Genomic DNA, 16,142 nt, shown 5'->3' with positions numbered 1-16,142 from the left:
GGCTACAAAGCGGAAAGTAAAATTCTCTGGCAGCCAGAAGTTAATGTTTAATTTAAGATAGAGCACTGACTCTTCGTTTGCCATCTTTCCACGGTCTTCTAGGAAAGTTATACCCGGTGTCCTAAAAGCCTGGTTTCCCGGATCGATTGGATTCTCGGCCGGCTAAGTAATGGCCAGGCAAAGTTTACGACGCGACTCCAGGCGAAATCACCTTTCTCAGGCGGCAAATTAATTTTTAACTGTCGCGAAACGAATATATCACGACGCGAAATGCCTCGTCTTACATATATCGCCCTCTATAAGTTCTTTTTCGCGTTCAACAATTTCGTAATGTAATCTCTCTATATTCTTCCCTCGGGTGAAATTTTTCTAAGCGTGTACATTCCTCGCGTATCGCATCGACGACGACAGTCGATGGATCTTACCGTCGCGTCGTAGCAACAAGGAAAAGGGGTTACGTTTACACAGAAGGTTGAACTGTTGTTGCTGAAACGATCGAGGCACCTCGAGTGTTATCCTCGGTTTTCCGACTATAGGACTTCCCATTGCTCCCTGCGGTGTAACGCGACCGTTCCATTCTTGCACGATAATCTCTCTGTCGGGCCTTGTTCGGCTCCCGTTACGCCCAATTCCTCGATGGGATTTCCCGGTCTCCGCAGCTACGCGTTACAGACGTTTGTCGCGTCTTCTTCCACCAATTATTGTCCGCGAAATATAATCCTGCCGAATCCACCGTACACGAGACACGTACACGTACGACTTTGTCGATTCGATTTTCTTCTGTTTTCGTTTAATCGCACGCGCCATTACGGCCTTGTGTTTTGTCCGGCGTCATTCGCACGTTCGAATTGCGCTTTTCATTTCCCTATCGTAACTGTCACGTGTTTACGAGGACCATTTGATACGAGAGAGGTACGCAACATTTATTCGTACTCGCGCCTCGTTAAGGAGACGTATTTGTCATCGGCAATGGGCGTGCTTGCTTAATAATAATTTAACTGTTTCAGTGGCTTGTTCGACGGTGACAGTGACAAAGTGTCAAGCGGCCCTGCACACTCTGCAAGCTTTCCCTTTCTTCCGCCCAACGTGCCTCTGCAGGGAACCGCATGTAGATCCGGATTGCAACAGTTTTCAGAATTTCCTCTTCGACCACCCTTGCATCTACGTCTCAAAGAAAGGTAAGTTTTCATCGAAGGAAAATTTACATTTTTCGATAGATAGTATCCAAAGAAATTGCAACAAGCTTTCCGCTTATTTTAACAGGCCAGATACGATCGCCAATCTTTCCACGAATATAAAGTCGTCGAGTTTTTCTATTATCAGAAAATAGGATTCTATAGGCGGAAACAGAGGAAATCAATTAAGATCGATCTAGTCGCCGTGAAAAAGGGATCGAGCTGGACACGCGTTAATCTTCTAACAAGCGTTTAATCGCGAGGCCGTGATTGCAGCGAGAGATTCCGAGCGAGCGTCGGGGAAATTCCTCTCGGCGGTCTCGGTCTGTCGTCCATCGACGATGCTCGGAAACTTTTAACGAGTCGTAGACGCGCGACGTTTCCAATAATCTGTCCCATCGTTCGTTTCTTGTTTAACCTTAACTTCTATCTGGCGTTGTACGCACTCGAAGCAAGCCGCCAACCGGAAGAACGAGAACGTTGGTCGAAGCTCGAGCGTCCTCGAAACCGGAATCTGTCCCGTTCGTCTTTACCTGAGAAATCGTCGACGATATTTACCGTTCGCATTCTCCGTGATTCCCCTTCGCACGAGCAAGATTATCCGAATGCCTTTCGACCAGCACGGAGCTTGTAGTCGGATATTTTTTACCACGATCCCCTTCAGCAATACGCTTTCTCATTGGATCGACCGGCACGTCTGCCGTCAGTAACTACATATTTTCTATTTTAACTCGGTTTTGCTTGGTTAGACTTTTCGACCGAGGAAAATTGGAAATACAATTATTCTTATCTATTTTTTCGCATGTCACTCCGCTCGTTCACAACTGGGTCATGTAAGGTCGCTTTTCATGCCCGGTACTCGCATCGTGTATTCGCTCCTCCATTTCTAATTCATCATCCGCGGTCATTCGATTTTTTAAAACGTCCACAGTGAAAAATCGCATCTCTCTGCTCTCTGTTCGATTGATACAAGATAGAGTTACGGTCATCGATCCGCTCTCCTCTTTTTAAAAATTCTCAACGAGGTATCTAATTTCGGGATATACTCGCGAATGCCGGTGTCGGTTAACCCTCTTAATTATTTCGTACCCTCGACTCGATAATAGGATAGGTGATTTAATTCGGTCGAAACGCTGGCGCAGTATAGCTCGTGGATGAAAAACGAAGGTGGCGAGGCAGAGCCGGATGATCGTAGATGCAACACGTTACGCTCGGCGCATCGAGGCGAAAGCTTAGAACCGATTTCTTCGTTCTTTTTGCGATCTTTTTATGCCTCGTCGAAAGCTTCAAAGGCCTCGGCTGCATAAGCTACAACGCGTTGCTTTTCACTGGATTCTGGAACTGACGTTGACTTCGAGAGGAGGAAAACGCGCGGATCTTTGCGCGTTTAACAGAGGGAAAAGGGAAGAGCTGCGTGCCTTTGCCAGGCCTCCTTTCTCCTTCTGCTTCTTTTTTTTTCGCCACCCGGAAGCCAGTTCTCCCTTTTCTTCGTTTTCTTTTTTTCGAAGCAGGAGGGCGAATTTAATCTCATTAAGTGCCGAAGCTTCCTGGTTTTCGTAGCGGCTGCGGCACGGGGCTTTCATTATCCGCGTTGCCTTTCCCGTATGACCGGCTTTCACCGGACCATGCCGGCTTATACACTGGGATAAATGTAATTAAGATTCTGGCCAAACTCTTCTAATTGCTCGACTCATTACTTCCAAATTATTCCTGCTCCTTCGGCCTCGAGGATCGCAATGGCTCGCCTTTTCTCCTTCGTTCTTGATCTCTTGAAACATCCATCCTTCGCTATCTTATTCGTATTTGGCGAGCAATTATATTTTCAGTTACGTCGAGCATGTCGACGTTAGAGCGTTCGTGCGAGAGTTCGGTATATCAGTTTGACGAACGCTTTGGTAACCTTGTCGATCATCCATAAATTCCCTACACCGTCAATCTTTGCTCAAAGTATTTCTGCTGCAAAGTTCCGCTTTTTCTTCTCGCTGTTTTAATAGCAAAATTATATTTGAAGGCGGAGTTCACGGCCGGTGAAATCTTGGCTCGTGACCTTAATTTATTTTTCTCTTAATTGCTTCCTTTTCTAGACATTTCCGTTTTCCTTTTGAAATTAACATTTTCACGTACCACGAATACCGACCCCCGATTCCTGATCCTCTTCCGTTTCGCGTTTGCGGACCAATTTAATGAATATTTTATCGATACAAAACGCAGCCGCCCCGTAATATGTCATTGTCATTTTCCGATAAAGTACATTCGACGCGTATCAACTATCTGAAACGCGATTTAACACCGATCGAATGCTTGATGGATGTTTAGTCCGTTGGATAATTTTACCATGGAAACGAATCTATCGAAAACATTTATCTTTAGGTTTAGCCGGCGTCGTCGCGAGCTGCCCGTGACGTATCAGATGAGGTTAGGTTAATCGTAGGAAGGTTATCTGGAAAGTTGGCGGAGACAACGTAGCGGAAGTTATAGCGGACATCGTACGACACAAGAAAATTTGATCGAGGTGCCACTCAGCCGGACATTTCCCTTCGATGAAAAGAGAGGATAGGACGTGGCTCTCGTGCAAGAAACAAAAGGATCGCGATATCTTTGACTGCGGCCTCTTATATAACCTCCGCGCCATTGCGGCTTCTCCTACGGTCTCCATTGTTCATTTTCCCGAGGGCTCGCTCGTCCGGGCCGTCGAGCCTTTTGAGCATTTTCGAACGATTCACGGATAATTCCCAATACGCTTCTTTTCACTCACACTCGCTGTTCCAGCCGCGATCCTACCTCCCCCGCCCCTTACTACCTTCTATTCCCTAGTCTTCTCAGCTTTTCTCGCTCTTTCCCCTTTCGTTATCTTTTTCCTTTTTCGTTTTCACTCTTAGCGACGCTAACAGAATGCCTATCCTCTTTCCCGTCGATTCCGCGAGAGGAATTCTTTTCTTTATCTGGTCCTCCCTCTCGCCCATCTATCCTTCCATCTTCCATTATTCTTATTTCATCGACTCCTTTTTTTACGTATATCTCACGCGCGTTTGCTAATCATTTTCATCTCCGTTCTTAATTTACAAAGCAGATTGTAAATGCTGCGACTTGACTTCTTCCTTCTCCGATTTTTATCCATTTTTCTTCAACTATATCCGCTTACGGATCTCTTAGGCCTTAAATGAATTAATCCGGCGTTTAATTGTGATCGTTTTTGTTATCGCGGAATTCGTGAGCGGAATAAGAGGAGAGGGATGGCGGTCTTTGAAATTATTCACAGGAAATTTCCGGATCCTCTTCCCTTTATCCGCGAAAAATCTCTCCTCGCCTCTTAACACACCCATCCGGACTCTTCTTTCCCCCTTTGATAAGAGAATACCTTTATTATTTTCTGATTCTTCTTTTTATCCAGACCCAGGCGCCCGCACCGGCGACTTATTGTTTTATTTCTCATTGGGTTTCGCGCAGATACGTCTTTTCGTTATATTTGTACGTCCGAGAGCCTCAATTTATTTCGCCACGATTTCTAGGGCTCCGAACGGTACCATGAATTTTCAGCTCGCTAATAACGAACGGTAATTTCATTCGAGGAATTTTTTAATTACTCGACTACCAATTACCGCGCCCTTTGAACAAACGCGAGCTCAATGTACGCGTAACCCGTTCATGTTTATTCGTTTCTTTCGAGCGAGCAAAGAGGTGTATCAGATTTTTAGTAGAATTTTGTCTGTTTAAACTTGTATTGTGTGACTCGTTACGTCACGGGCGGTAACTATCTCTTTCGAAAAATAGTTTTCTTTTTTTTAAGAAAGGAACATGCTTCGGTATTTCATTTCCGTTAGCAACGATGCTATTTAAAGCTAAATTGAATGTCAGATACTCGCGGACAATATTTTCATTTATCCCCATGAAATTGGCGAGCGTCGTAATTCTTCTGCCGCGCTTCTGGCCTATCGATGTTGCCACTTAGCAAGCCGTCGTTCAGCGAAAAGACGAACTGAAAATATTGCATTAACTTCTTGATGCTCGTTCCAGATAAGGACCCGTACGCCATCGAAGCTCTGCCAACCTGCAATCATGCGCTGAGCGTCTGTTTACGCGGCAAATCGTGCAGCCAGATTTTCGAGGACTTCAAAAGCAACTGCAAAGCGCGAGAGGGCAAGTGCAGGATGGAGAGCCGGTGAGTGAAAACGTTGCATCATTACCATAGTTTATTCTACTTTTGGCGATCGAGCGAATGCAGGCGAACCCACACGAACGAACCAGTATGCCACGCGTTCGCCACGGGTTCGCCCCATTTTCCAGACGGCCGTAAGTCCGGAAGTCAATATTTACGTCCGCCTCTTCTCAAAAATGTTCCCTCGGAGGTTTCGTCGGCTTTTCCTACGCTCCTTCTATTCATAATTCAACTTAAAGAAAGCGCCGAGTGTTCCTTTTGAATGTCAATCAAAGAAGTAAATTTCTTTGGCTCTCGCGCTGAATTTCGTTCTTTGCGCCTCTGTGTATCTATACGTCCTACCGTTCGTTCAGCCATTCACCGTTCGTCTTCAAACACCGAACAACTTCCCCTTTTTTCAATGTCAGTCGACTCACACCCTACGTCGGACCTAATGCTTCTCCCTCGATGCCGACGAATTTCTTTATGAAGAGGCAGGTCGAGAGGTAGCGATGATACGTACTTTTTTATCGCCGGTGGTAAGCGATCGCGCGATATTCAAAGGTTCGATACGCGGAGAAGTTTGACGGGGCTAATTCGGAGCTGTGATATGAGATTGAAAAGCAACGCGGCAAATCGAAACGTTAAGCTCCCTCGAACATTCAATCTCGACGAACGTGCTGGTAACAACGAAAAGTTAAGGGGGAGTTGGCAAATGAAGTTCCGTTGTCGACTGACAGACCGTCTGACGTAATTTTAAACCCATTAGATGTACTGCTTAGCTTCCGTGTAGAATTTCTACGATCGCTCTTCTATTTTGATTAAATCGATATCGTAGGTGATATGGATCGTATCAGAATCCTTTTACCTGTATATAGTAGCGATTCAAATTAGAAATGAAATTACGTGGTGGTTGAAATTAGTACGTCGATGGTTACCTATATCGCGGTTACTAACGTTTATCGCGACAGAAATACTATAAACGATATACGACGAGTTAATTCGGGCCTGTGATTCTTTCCGTGACAATGTTTTATAAAATTATTCATCGCCACCTCTCAATTTTACGCGAACGCTACGCTGGTATAATTTACACGGTCGTCCAACGTGTTGCATAGTCTGCGTTAACGGTACGTTTTAAATTAGTCGAGGCTAAAGAGACGCGTCCCATGATGTGAAAATAAAGGAAAATTTATACAGCAACTTAATCTATCTTTATCTACGTCTTAACGTTAATACTCGTAGTTTATTCCAGATTTTCAAAGTATAAAAGGAACTTACAAAATCTGGATTAAACGGCAAATATATTACACTCAGTGTGCAGTTCTTAGCTTAGCATCGTTTCCCACCAGAAGATGATTATACAAGAGATCCATTTTATGGACCCTAACCTCAACGACCCTTCGACATTTTCGCGCTAAAGAAATCGATAGGCGTTATAGTTCAGAACACTTTTATCCTTCTCAGCCTCGTTTGCCTAAGATTTAGCACAGCGGAAGATCGGCCAGTTTCCACAGGTTTTTTCATCAGTCTGCTTCCCTTCTCTCCGCTCCGTCGTAAAGCCATTAGCGATCGAGCGCGTGTGCGAGCACACGCTTTTAATTACAGAAGTTGCTGCCGCGTCGAAAGTTTACGACCACCTCCCTTGATCTTTCTTCTTGAGTAATCGCCTCGCATTTTTCTTGTCACTTTCATCGTTTGACGTACCCTCCTATGATACGATTATTGCCATTACCGAAGCTTTTTTGAATAGCAGAGCAAAGAAAGAAAAAACGAGTAGAAAAAAGAAGAAAGAGGTGGCATACAAAACTGCGCTAACTGCACTTTATACGGGAATAACGCGTAAAAACTCGAACAATGACTTTCGTCGAAGCGATTTGTAGCGAGTTCCAAGTACGATGCATCATCGTCTCGCTGGGAAAGCGGACACTTTCGTTGAAAAAAGCTCGTAACAATTTCTGAGTACGTTGCATCATCATTATCAACCGCCTCCTCCTTGGTTGAGTTTTCCTGGTGGCGCAACGGAAGCGCGATGGTAAACGATGTTTAAGGTAACAACGCGAATGGCACGGTAACGTGGCCGTTAAAGGGCGGTAAAACGAACGTGAAATCGCGAGCAGTGTGGAAATACTAGCAGTCACTTTCCGCGAAGCAACCGATCCACGCACGGCCCGCCAACGTTGCATGCGACGCCTAAGTAATTTCTTCGCGGAAACGTTGTAACCCCTCCATCGTTCATAACTGACGCGCGTTCTCTCGCACCCTGCAAGTACGTGGCAGAAACTCGTTTCTTCCGTGAACGACTTCCTCTCGGTTGAAAAGGATAGCGGCAGAACGCGAAAAACATCACTACGCGGCATACAACGTCGAGCGGCACGCCGTTCTACCAACGTGCAACGTACCGGCCAAGTTTTCGGGCTAAAATTAATTAGACGTTTACTCGGCTCGGTGACTAGCGTAGAAAGTTAGCCGAGTTATTAATAAAACAGCGGAACGCGCACTTCTAATAATAAGTTTATGATTTGTTGCGAATAAACTGCGTTTAAATCGCGATTAAATTGCTACATTTCCATTGGCAACGGAAGAAATTTGTCAACAGGCTGAAATTCAATTATTTGCTAATAAATGACATCGAACCTTTCTATCGCATATCGTCGTGTTTTCCTCGTTGACGGGATAAATGCGCGAAACGACGAAATAAACGTTTGTGTCAAGAAGAATCGTCTTTTTCACCCCAGAATTCTTGTTACGCGAAAGAGATAGCTACTTTTCTTGAAACGTACGAATTCCTTTCGTTGCTGCCACTTCCAAAGGAACGAGTTATTCCTCGCCTGTAACGTTGGCGTGACACACAGCATAGAAGGGCTGCTGTTCGCGATGCGAGCGAAGCGGTGAAATCTTATCGAAGGATTGGGGAGGGAAGAAAGGCAGAAACGATACGATGTTAAGTACAGGGAAACGTTTCACGTATCCTCTCATTGAAAGCTTCTCAATTCCGCTAATTGAACTGACAAATGCAATAAGAAGATGATTCGGTCTATTCCATCGTTTCAATTTCTATCCGCGTTTCCTTTCATTCTTTGACAGCTACATCTTTTTCTTCGTGCCGGTTACGGTTATTTCTGACAGTTTTGATATACGGTACTCGAAGCGATTAAACGAGATGGGATACAAAACGACGTGCGCAATTCGCGATATCGCGACGATCGGTGGTGCTGTTGTATTATCGCAAGAGCTTGCGAACAGAATTTGCCCTATTATCTGCTTTACTTCAGCCGTTTTTCTCGGATCTAGGATCACAGATTAAGAGAAAATTGGAACAAGACTGAAAGACGATGATCAGGAATACGCTATCGGTTGGTTTACTTTTATAGAGCGGCACGTTGGATTGAATTTCAATGTTATTACGGACCGGGACCCTGGGAACGTGGATACAGCACGGAGAGAAAGTATTCCGAAACTTCACGGATTTCTTCTGAATTTAAAAACACGCGCGTGACGCGACTCGCGTATTTTTCTCATCATTTCATACCGTTGGTGTTATTTCACTGGGAATAACCCAGTGTACGGCGATCTTTCTCTACGATCGAATACAAAAAATTCATGCGTTTGCTCGAACGCTACGATAAAGTCACAAAGTCGCAGCAAAAGATCAATTTCTCCCGCAAATGATAATTCTTCTATGACTCATAGAAAATGTATACGGGTTTCGATAGCGCGCAAGCACGAACTTCGGAAAGTGCGAAACACCTGTGTACTATTGGATTCTATGTCGTTCGTTCAGTAAGATTAATTTGCCGGGGTGCAAAGTTTCCCAGTTTCCTAGTCTCCTCTAAAATAAATTCGACAAAGTTAGCGGCGTTTTCGTCGTTTATTTCCGCGAATAGGTTGTCGAACATTCGCTCGATATGACAACGACCAGAGGCGATCCACCCGGTTACGATACGTTTCTTGTTTCTTTAGTTTATAAACCGGCAGAGTTCCATGCGCGGGGTCCTTTGCTTTCTAGGATTTGCGGCGATACGGGACGCGTAAGGTTCAAGAAGCGCGCGTGACCACAACTAATGATCCCGTTAATCTAATTAATGCTTGCCATAAAGTTCGCGGTTCGTTACGCCTGGTATAAGTAGACTCGCAGCGTTTCGCAAGAAAAGGCGACAAAAATAGCCGTGTTAGAAGCGACAAATATACGTTTGCCGGTTAAACTGTTCCTCGACTGCATCGCACAGGCATCAAGGTGGATTAAATTCGTATTCGGAATTGGAGTAAAAATTTCTGTTTGGTGATCGGTACGCGATATCGTTCGATGGGAATTGTAGCAGATTGCAGATTGATTTTTGTGGAAAGTAGGTAGGGGTATATTTTTCATTGAACAGCGAGGCGAGAAATACGTGGATTAGCGAAATTGGTATTAATTAGCGGGCTGAGTTGCATCGAGGTTTCTAGACAGGCTGATCTACCTGGCTTAACTATCCATTTTCGTGTTTCCCGAAACTTTAGATCCCGCGGGCGTAGACAGTAGCTGATTTTAACCCCTCGTTAGCTCCTCTACTTCCATTCTTCCTCTACTTCCCTGTACAAGTACCATCAAACCATACAAGCGATAGGAGAAATACCCAAGTAAGATATCTCTAAGAAGATACTTTAGTTTCGACATAGTTCGAGATTGAAGGTATTTTGACTGGGATTACGATCAACGACAAGCCGACAACCACGCTATAAGACATTCGCGATGTTTTATAAAAAATTACTCTCGGTAGTATTCAAACGAAACGTTTGAAACGCGCAGAGTTGCATGAACATTGAAACTAAAATATTCGCAGTTGTTGAAGCCTTTGGTTTAACGTTCCAAGCAAGAAGAAGCGAGGCTGAAAGACGGGGTAGTAAATAAATTCTCGTATGACGTTTTATTAGAAAGAGGCGAACGGGAAGCAGTCGACGGGTTGGAATTTTTTTCTCCTTCCTCCGTTGGTTGAAGATATTCATTTTTCAAGCGGCAATGCACCATCTTTTCTGGCGCTGAGTGGATCGTTTCCACGAGAGGACGGACAGGAGAATGCGCTTTCTAAAAAGCTACCACTTTCCCGCTCCTTTCGTCTGTCTTGACGAAGACAAACCTGCTTCCATAGCGTGATCCGGCTCGCGAGCCTCCGACAGAACACAACCTCTTGGAAAGTAAGAGAAAAGAAAGCGAAACGAGAGATAACCACTTATCTTCGGTACGCTCGCTTCGCGCGATACTGCTAGCACGCGCTAATGAAAACGTATCACACTGAGGACTCTGTTCCGTGTCCGACATTTTGTCTCTCGTTGCGAGACATTCATCGTGAAAAAAATCGAAGATTTTGGAATTTATATTCACCGCAGTCAGCAAACGTATCGTCAACGGAATCTGAACGATGACGTGGATTTCCTGTGGAGAAACGTTGTCTGAAAGTCAACGAAGAGTAAAAGTGGGTGACGATTAATAGCTACGGTTAAGCGTATTTCTCGCGATCAAACGGAAAATAAAAGTATAGAGCGAAAGGGAAGCGGAGAGACTGAGACACCGATAGAAAAGTTGGAAGTCAGTGTCGCGTACAAGCTGTTGACATTTAATTTAAATCAAGTCGCAAGGGGAAAGTTTTGCGCTATCGATCCAAAGTAGTTACAAGAGGACAAGCAAGTAGTTAGGTCTGGTGAACTTTCGTCCCGCGACGTTGGAATTCCGTGCACGGAAAGTAGCGGAAACGATGGCCAATGACGATCGTTTCGAAAAAATGAACGTCAATATGTAGCCTTCCAGGGGCAAAGAAACTTTCGTGGAATTTCAAAGTTGAGGAACGAAGGATGGCTTGGTGGAGAACCGGGCGGTCTGGCGTTCGAGTAATGAAACCGGGAATGGCAGGGGAAAATCAATTTCTGCCGAAAAATGCCACCGGCGAACGCGTAATTAAGCATCGGGACTCGGGTATTTTTTAAATTAAATTTATACGAACTCTGGTCGTGCACTCGCGCGTCGCTCGCACCCTGGTTAACTGAAAAGCGAAAATCGCTAAAAGTTGGGCCATGTAAAAACGAAAAGGAGATACATAGCGTTAAACAGACGGTGGTAACAATAGCGTGGTACGATACGCGTCGCGTCCCATCGAAAATATTCACCGCGCGAAATGGCCGAGTTGTGTAGTACGTTAATTAGCTCTGCCACGAACTTCCCAAGGGATAGGAAAGCGAAGATAATTACGGACGTGTCGACGATACTGTCGGTCCCTGACGAAGGAGTTGACGTTTGGAAACGAATGGATTCCATCGACCAGGCCGGTGTTCCGCTATCGAGATATCCTCGAATACTCGAAACGATCGCGCGTGACAAATGTTGCCGGCTCTTTCGACACTTCGTTCGACGAGGGAGGCGCACTCGAAAATAAACACAGATCGCTGCCGAACGCGTTTGATAAACTATTTTAATAAAGGACGTACATTATATCTTTCATAGAATCGGCGACAGGTTAACAAACGTTTGGACAACAATTAAATATGCGAACGTTTCATTTTCCATATCTTCTAATGGAATTTCATAAATTCGGAAAACGAATCGGTTTGTGGGATCGCGTCTGTATCGCAGCCTTCGCGAAGAAAAATTATACGCAAGCGTAACGACGAACGAATTTCAAAAATTTCCATATTTTCGTCACGCTATCGTTTCTCAAGAATTATTCCCGTCATTATCTTTCCACTTACCATGTCGACGTTCTTCCGGTCGCAAGGCGTAGCAACCCAATCGTATTTAAGTCGATCTGCATAGAGGTATCGCGAAAAGCGTTCGGTACAACGCCGTCGAAACAGCAAGATAATTATTTTCGTTGGCGAACAGACCTTGCACGTAACCCCTCGTTCTCTGTTCCGTCGATAGTAAGAATCGCACGAAACTGCCAAAATGCCACTCGTGAATGTTAAGGAATACAAGTGGCGGAATACGAGAAATAGGCAGCAGTCACGAAAAGAGTCGATCAGAGACGACGAGATTTAGACGAAGTGTCGTCGAGGGAGAAGATGTTATATCGAAACTCGATGAAATATCGGTATATTTATTTCTTGGGGAAAAAGAGAAGGAGAAAATAAAAAGTAGAAAATAAGATTGCTCTCGGGGATTTCTATTCTTTAATCTCCTCCTCGAGGAGAAGCGAACGGGGCTTATTTCAGAAAAAAAGGAGAAAGTGAAACGATAGAGGGGCAAGCGGACGAAGAAGGATGGAACTAGGGGAGGGACGGAGGAATCGAAGTGCTCGATGAACGGCTAACGAGGTCCAACTTTGCCGGAAATGACGATGTACCGCTCCGCTTGGAGCTCGAGCCGGTGACTTCAGGATCAAACCGCCTCTCTTTCGTTCCGGCAGTTGAACCGGTGTGAAATTGCCGGTGAATTTCTCCTCCCGTTCGGCTTGATAACCAAGAGATCCTCCAGACAAAAGAAACCTCCAGACCCCCGGATCAAAGTAATTTCAAACGAGAGAGCGAGAAGCAACGGCATCGCTGCGCATTTCACCATTCTGTCTTCGATTTTTCTCATTCTTCGAGGTTTGTCGGTCTCCTAACTCCCACTGACGGTTTTCGTGGAACGTGTATGCGCGTTCTCACGCGAAGAGGTTAGGACGCGAGCAAAACGTTGGCAAACGTACAAGGAGCATAGGATAAAAGGCTCTCGCGGCCAAGTAAATCGAATCGCCCAATTCCGCGGTCGGAACTGTAAAAGCGCATCGATGCATCGTCGGAATTGTATATCGCGGTATTTCGCCAAGAATATGAGTGTACTCGAGCCTGTAAGAAACCGTCGTGCGTTTCTTACGGGAAATAAACGCGTCGACTGTCTGAACCATCGGAGAACGTGGACGAATAATCTACAGAACCAGTCGTTTCTCTTTTAGCGCGATCTCTGCTACGATTCAGCCGGTTTCACCGTGCTTGAATCACGTGGAATTGCACGGAGGCAGGATTAGTAGAAATACCAGGATCGATGCTCCGGTATCAAGCCCTCGTATCGCGTCCAGACAGATTTCGAAAGCAGCAGATTTCAATAAATACTCGGAACACCGATACTTATGGAAAGTTCGCGCTGTGTATGGAAATTTCGACGTCTGGATTTTCTCGCGTGCTCGCCAATCCGGGAGCTCGTATCTTCGTCGGACAGAAGTCGAGTTGAATTGTATAGAGTTTAGGGCGTCGGGATAAGAAGAGGGGAAATAGAAGGGATGGAAGTCGAGAAGCGCCGGTGGCTAAAGCCGATTGAAACAATCGGCGATCAGTGTTCGGTGATCCCACTTGGAAATGGCGAAGGGTTGGAAACGAAATCGTCTTGACATCGAACCTCACCCCCGCGACCATTCTACTCGAACGATTCGTGTGCTCGAGGCGTCGACTGACTAAAATTTCTCGCAACTGCTGCCTCTCTCTATCTCTCCTTCTCTCTCTCTCTCTCTCTCTCTCTCTCGAGTACACACGACACGACAAGGGAAACAGTTTCGAGTAGTTGTTGTTTGCTTGTCACGTCGTGCATTGGTCTATATTTTTATCTCATTCGGCCCGTCTTTTATCAATCGATTCAGTCGACCAGATCGATAGTCGAAATGTTTGTAATGTTCGAAGATTTCGTAGAACAGATTTCGACGACGAAAACCGGATTATTCCCGATAGAAATAAATATCGACGAATCGTAGCTGGACGTTGGTGTAAAATTACCGATCTCGTTTAACCGGAACGGACAAAAGATAATCAAGTACTGGCGATATTGGGTGATTAACATTGCGCCATATGATCGATGAAACCATGCGCTCTCCGCTCGATCAGGATTACATCGGAGTCGATCAAATTTCGGAAGGTTATGAGCGATGATACGTGTGGAGTATTATGAACAAATAGTAAATTAAGTCAACGCGATTCGCGAGGATCTTGGCCGGGCTTCGATAGGCGATAAAACACGTCGGGCTCGATGGGAATGAATATTTGCACGTTGGTGAATAATTCAGAACGATGGAAGAAAACAGGATTCGCTGAATAATATGCAATCGGTGAAATGTTTCGCTGCATGCGCGGCGTGCACTTGAAAACTGATACGTTTGATAACCCACAGAGGGTGCATTCGAGTGGATAAATGCGTTATTGGAAACCAATCGGGAGGATAACGTAATTGTTGAAGTGTGTGCGTGATACAGAGAGAGAGTTGTCATAACGGGCCGGCCCTTTAACGTGCTCTAGGAAAGGTAAAATCATAATATGTACAACGGATGAACGCCATTCTATATTTACATATTATTATTATTATTATTATTTCCAGTGATAATTTTAATCGTTCGCAGTGCCTAGTCGATGGTTCGCGAGTGCCTGTGAATCGAGTTTCATTCACAGCCATACAGATAACGAAACTTTTAAAGGGAACAATTATGTCTTTGATGTCTGGTTATTTTAGATTCTTTGCCCTGTCACGCAGTATCGATAGCTCCTCGTACAAACGAAACGCAATATTTATTCGGTTTTTAATTTTCCAATGACCATTTTCGGATCGCAAAGGTACCGGCCTCTCTTGGGTTTTAATCGTCAAACGACGAAGCCGAAAATGAAAATTAAGAAAGCCGGAGCACGGAGGTCGTGAAAGGGTCGGTAGGGGTGCGAGCACGAATCGTGAAAATGGAAACGAGAATGGAAAGTGGGTGAATAAAATGCTATCCACCTGGGGGCCGGATAAATATTAACTCTTTTATAAATATGAAACGTGGCCGGAACTTCCTCTTGTTACGTCAGCTGGATAAAGAGAGTCGTGGGCAGAACGAAGGAAGATGACGAAGAGACGAGTGACTACCGATTGAAAAGAGAAACGATCCTCCGGAGATGGACGCGAGGGGTGAGACAAATAAGCAGAAACAACAAGACAAGCTCCATACTTTCTGCATGCGGGAAGAAAGAGAGACCAAACGAAGGAGAGAGAAAGAGAGGCTGACGTGTTGGAGAAATATCGTGGATGTGTGTATGTGTGTGTGTATGTGGATGGGCACGCAGAAACAGGGAGATAAATTCCTGCGGATTGCATGGAATCGGCAGAGCGGAGTTTATTTTACGGCTCCGGAGAATATTCCTGTCTCGATGTAATTGTAATGATGATTTATCGCGATAAGAGAATCGATTTTCTTCCGGGATTTGGATGTTTCTGCGAGCTGAAACGGAACCAGGATCCATTATATCTCATGGACGTATATTTATACTCGAGGATGTGTTCGTACGCTGTTCGCAATATTTCTCGGCAATCTTTTTTCGTCAGAAACCTTTTCGACTTGAGGAAGATTACAAACTCTGATCAAAGGATTCATGACTCGAGTATGAAGGTATCTCGGTGCACCTGGTCGATCGCCGCGATGTAAGCTCAACTAGGTACAACTCCCGTGGTGTGAAGTATCGCTTGTCGGAGTTCACGCAACGGTAACATCTTCTATGTGGATTGTCATTAATTTTCTACGTCTTTGACTACAGATACTTACATATATACATATATGGGTACTTCATCGATGCACTCGAACAACAGGAAATTTGACCAATTTTCGATATCAGTTACATCGGTTTAACAGAGACCGCTTTAACGAAATTTGTTTTTAAATAGAACACGATTCCGAAAACGGGGACACTTAGATCCGGTAGCGATTAAACACCGGCGAAAGAACCCTGTCTGCCGCCGAGGATCACGAAATTGCAGCCGTTTCAGTAATCATCGACATATTGTAGCCGAAACTCGAACATCGGGGTGGCGGAGGAAAGGAGATGGGACAGGTTAGCGTTTAGCAGCGTACAGCAGCGTATAGCAGTGAAAA

General features: G+C 44.9%; 1 protein-coding gene across 2 annotated transcripts in view; it reads left to right on the top strand.

The window, feature by feature from the left end:
* The window catches only part of LOC100644085, a 220,483-nt gene that overhangs the window by 101,039 nt on the left and 103,302 nt on the right, over positions 1–16,142 (top strand). For both annotated transcript variants that reach the window (XM_048405651.1, XM_020864352.2), the window contains 2 exons: positions 1,008–1,178; positions 5,190–5,334. In XM_048405651.1, coding sequence (XP_048261608.1) covers positions 1,008–1,178; positions 5,190–5,334 — 316 coding nt within the window. The remainder of the gene's footprint in view (positions 1–1,007; positions 1,179–5,189; positions 5,335–16,142) is intronic.

This window comes from Bombus terrestris, chromosome 1 (genome assembly GCF_910591885.1).
Source record: "Bombus terrestris chromosome 1, iyBomTerr1.2, whole genome shotgun sequence".
Lineage (NCBI taxonomy): Eukaryota > Metazoa > Arthropoda > Insecta > Hymenoptera > Apidae > Bombus > Bombus terrestris.
The sequence above is the reverse complement of the archived record's forward strand: the minus strand, read 5'-3'. Positions and strand labels throughout refer to the sequence as shown.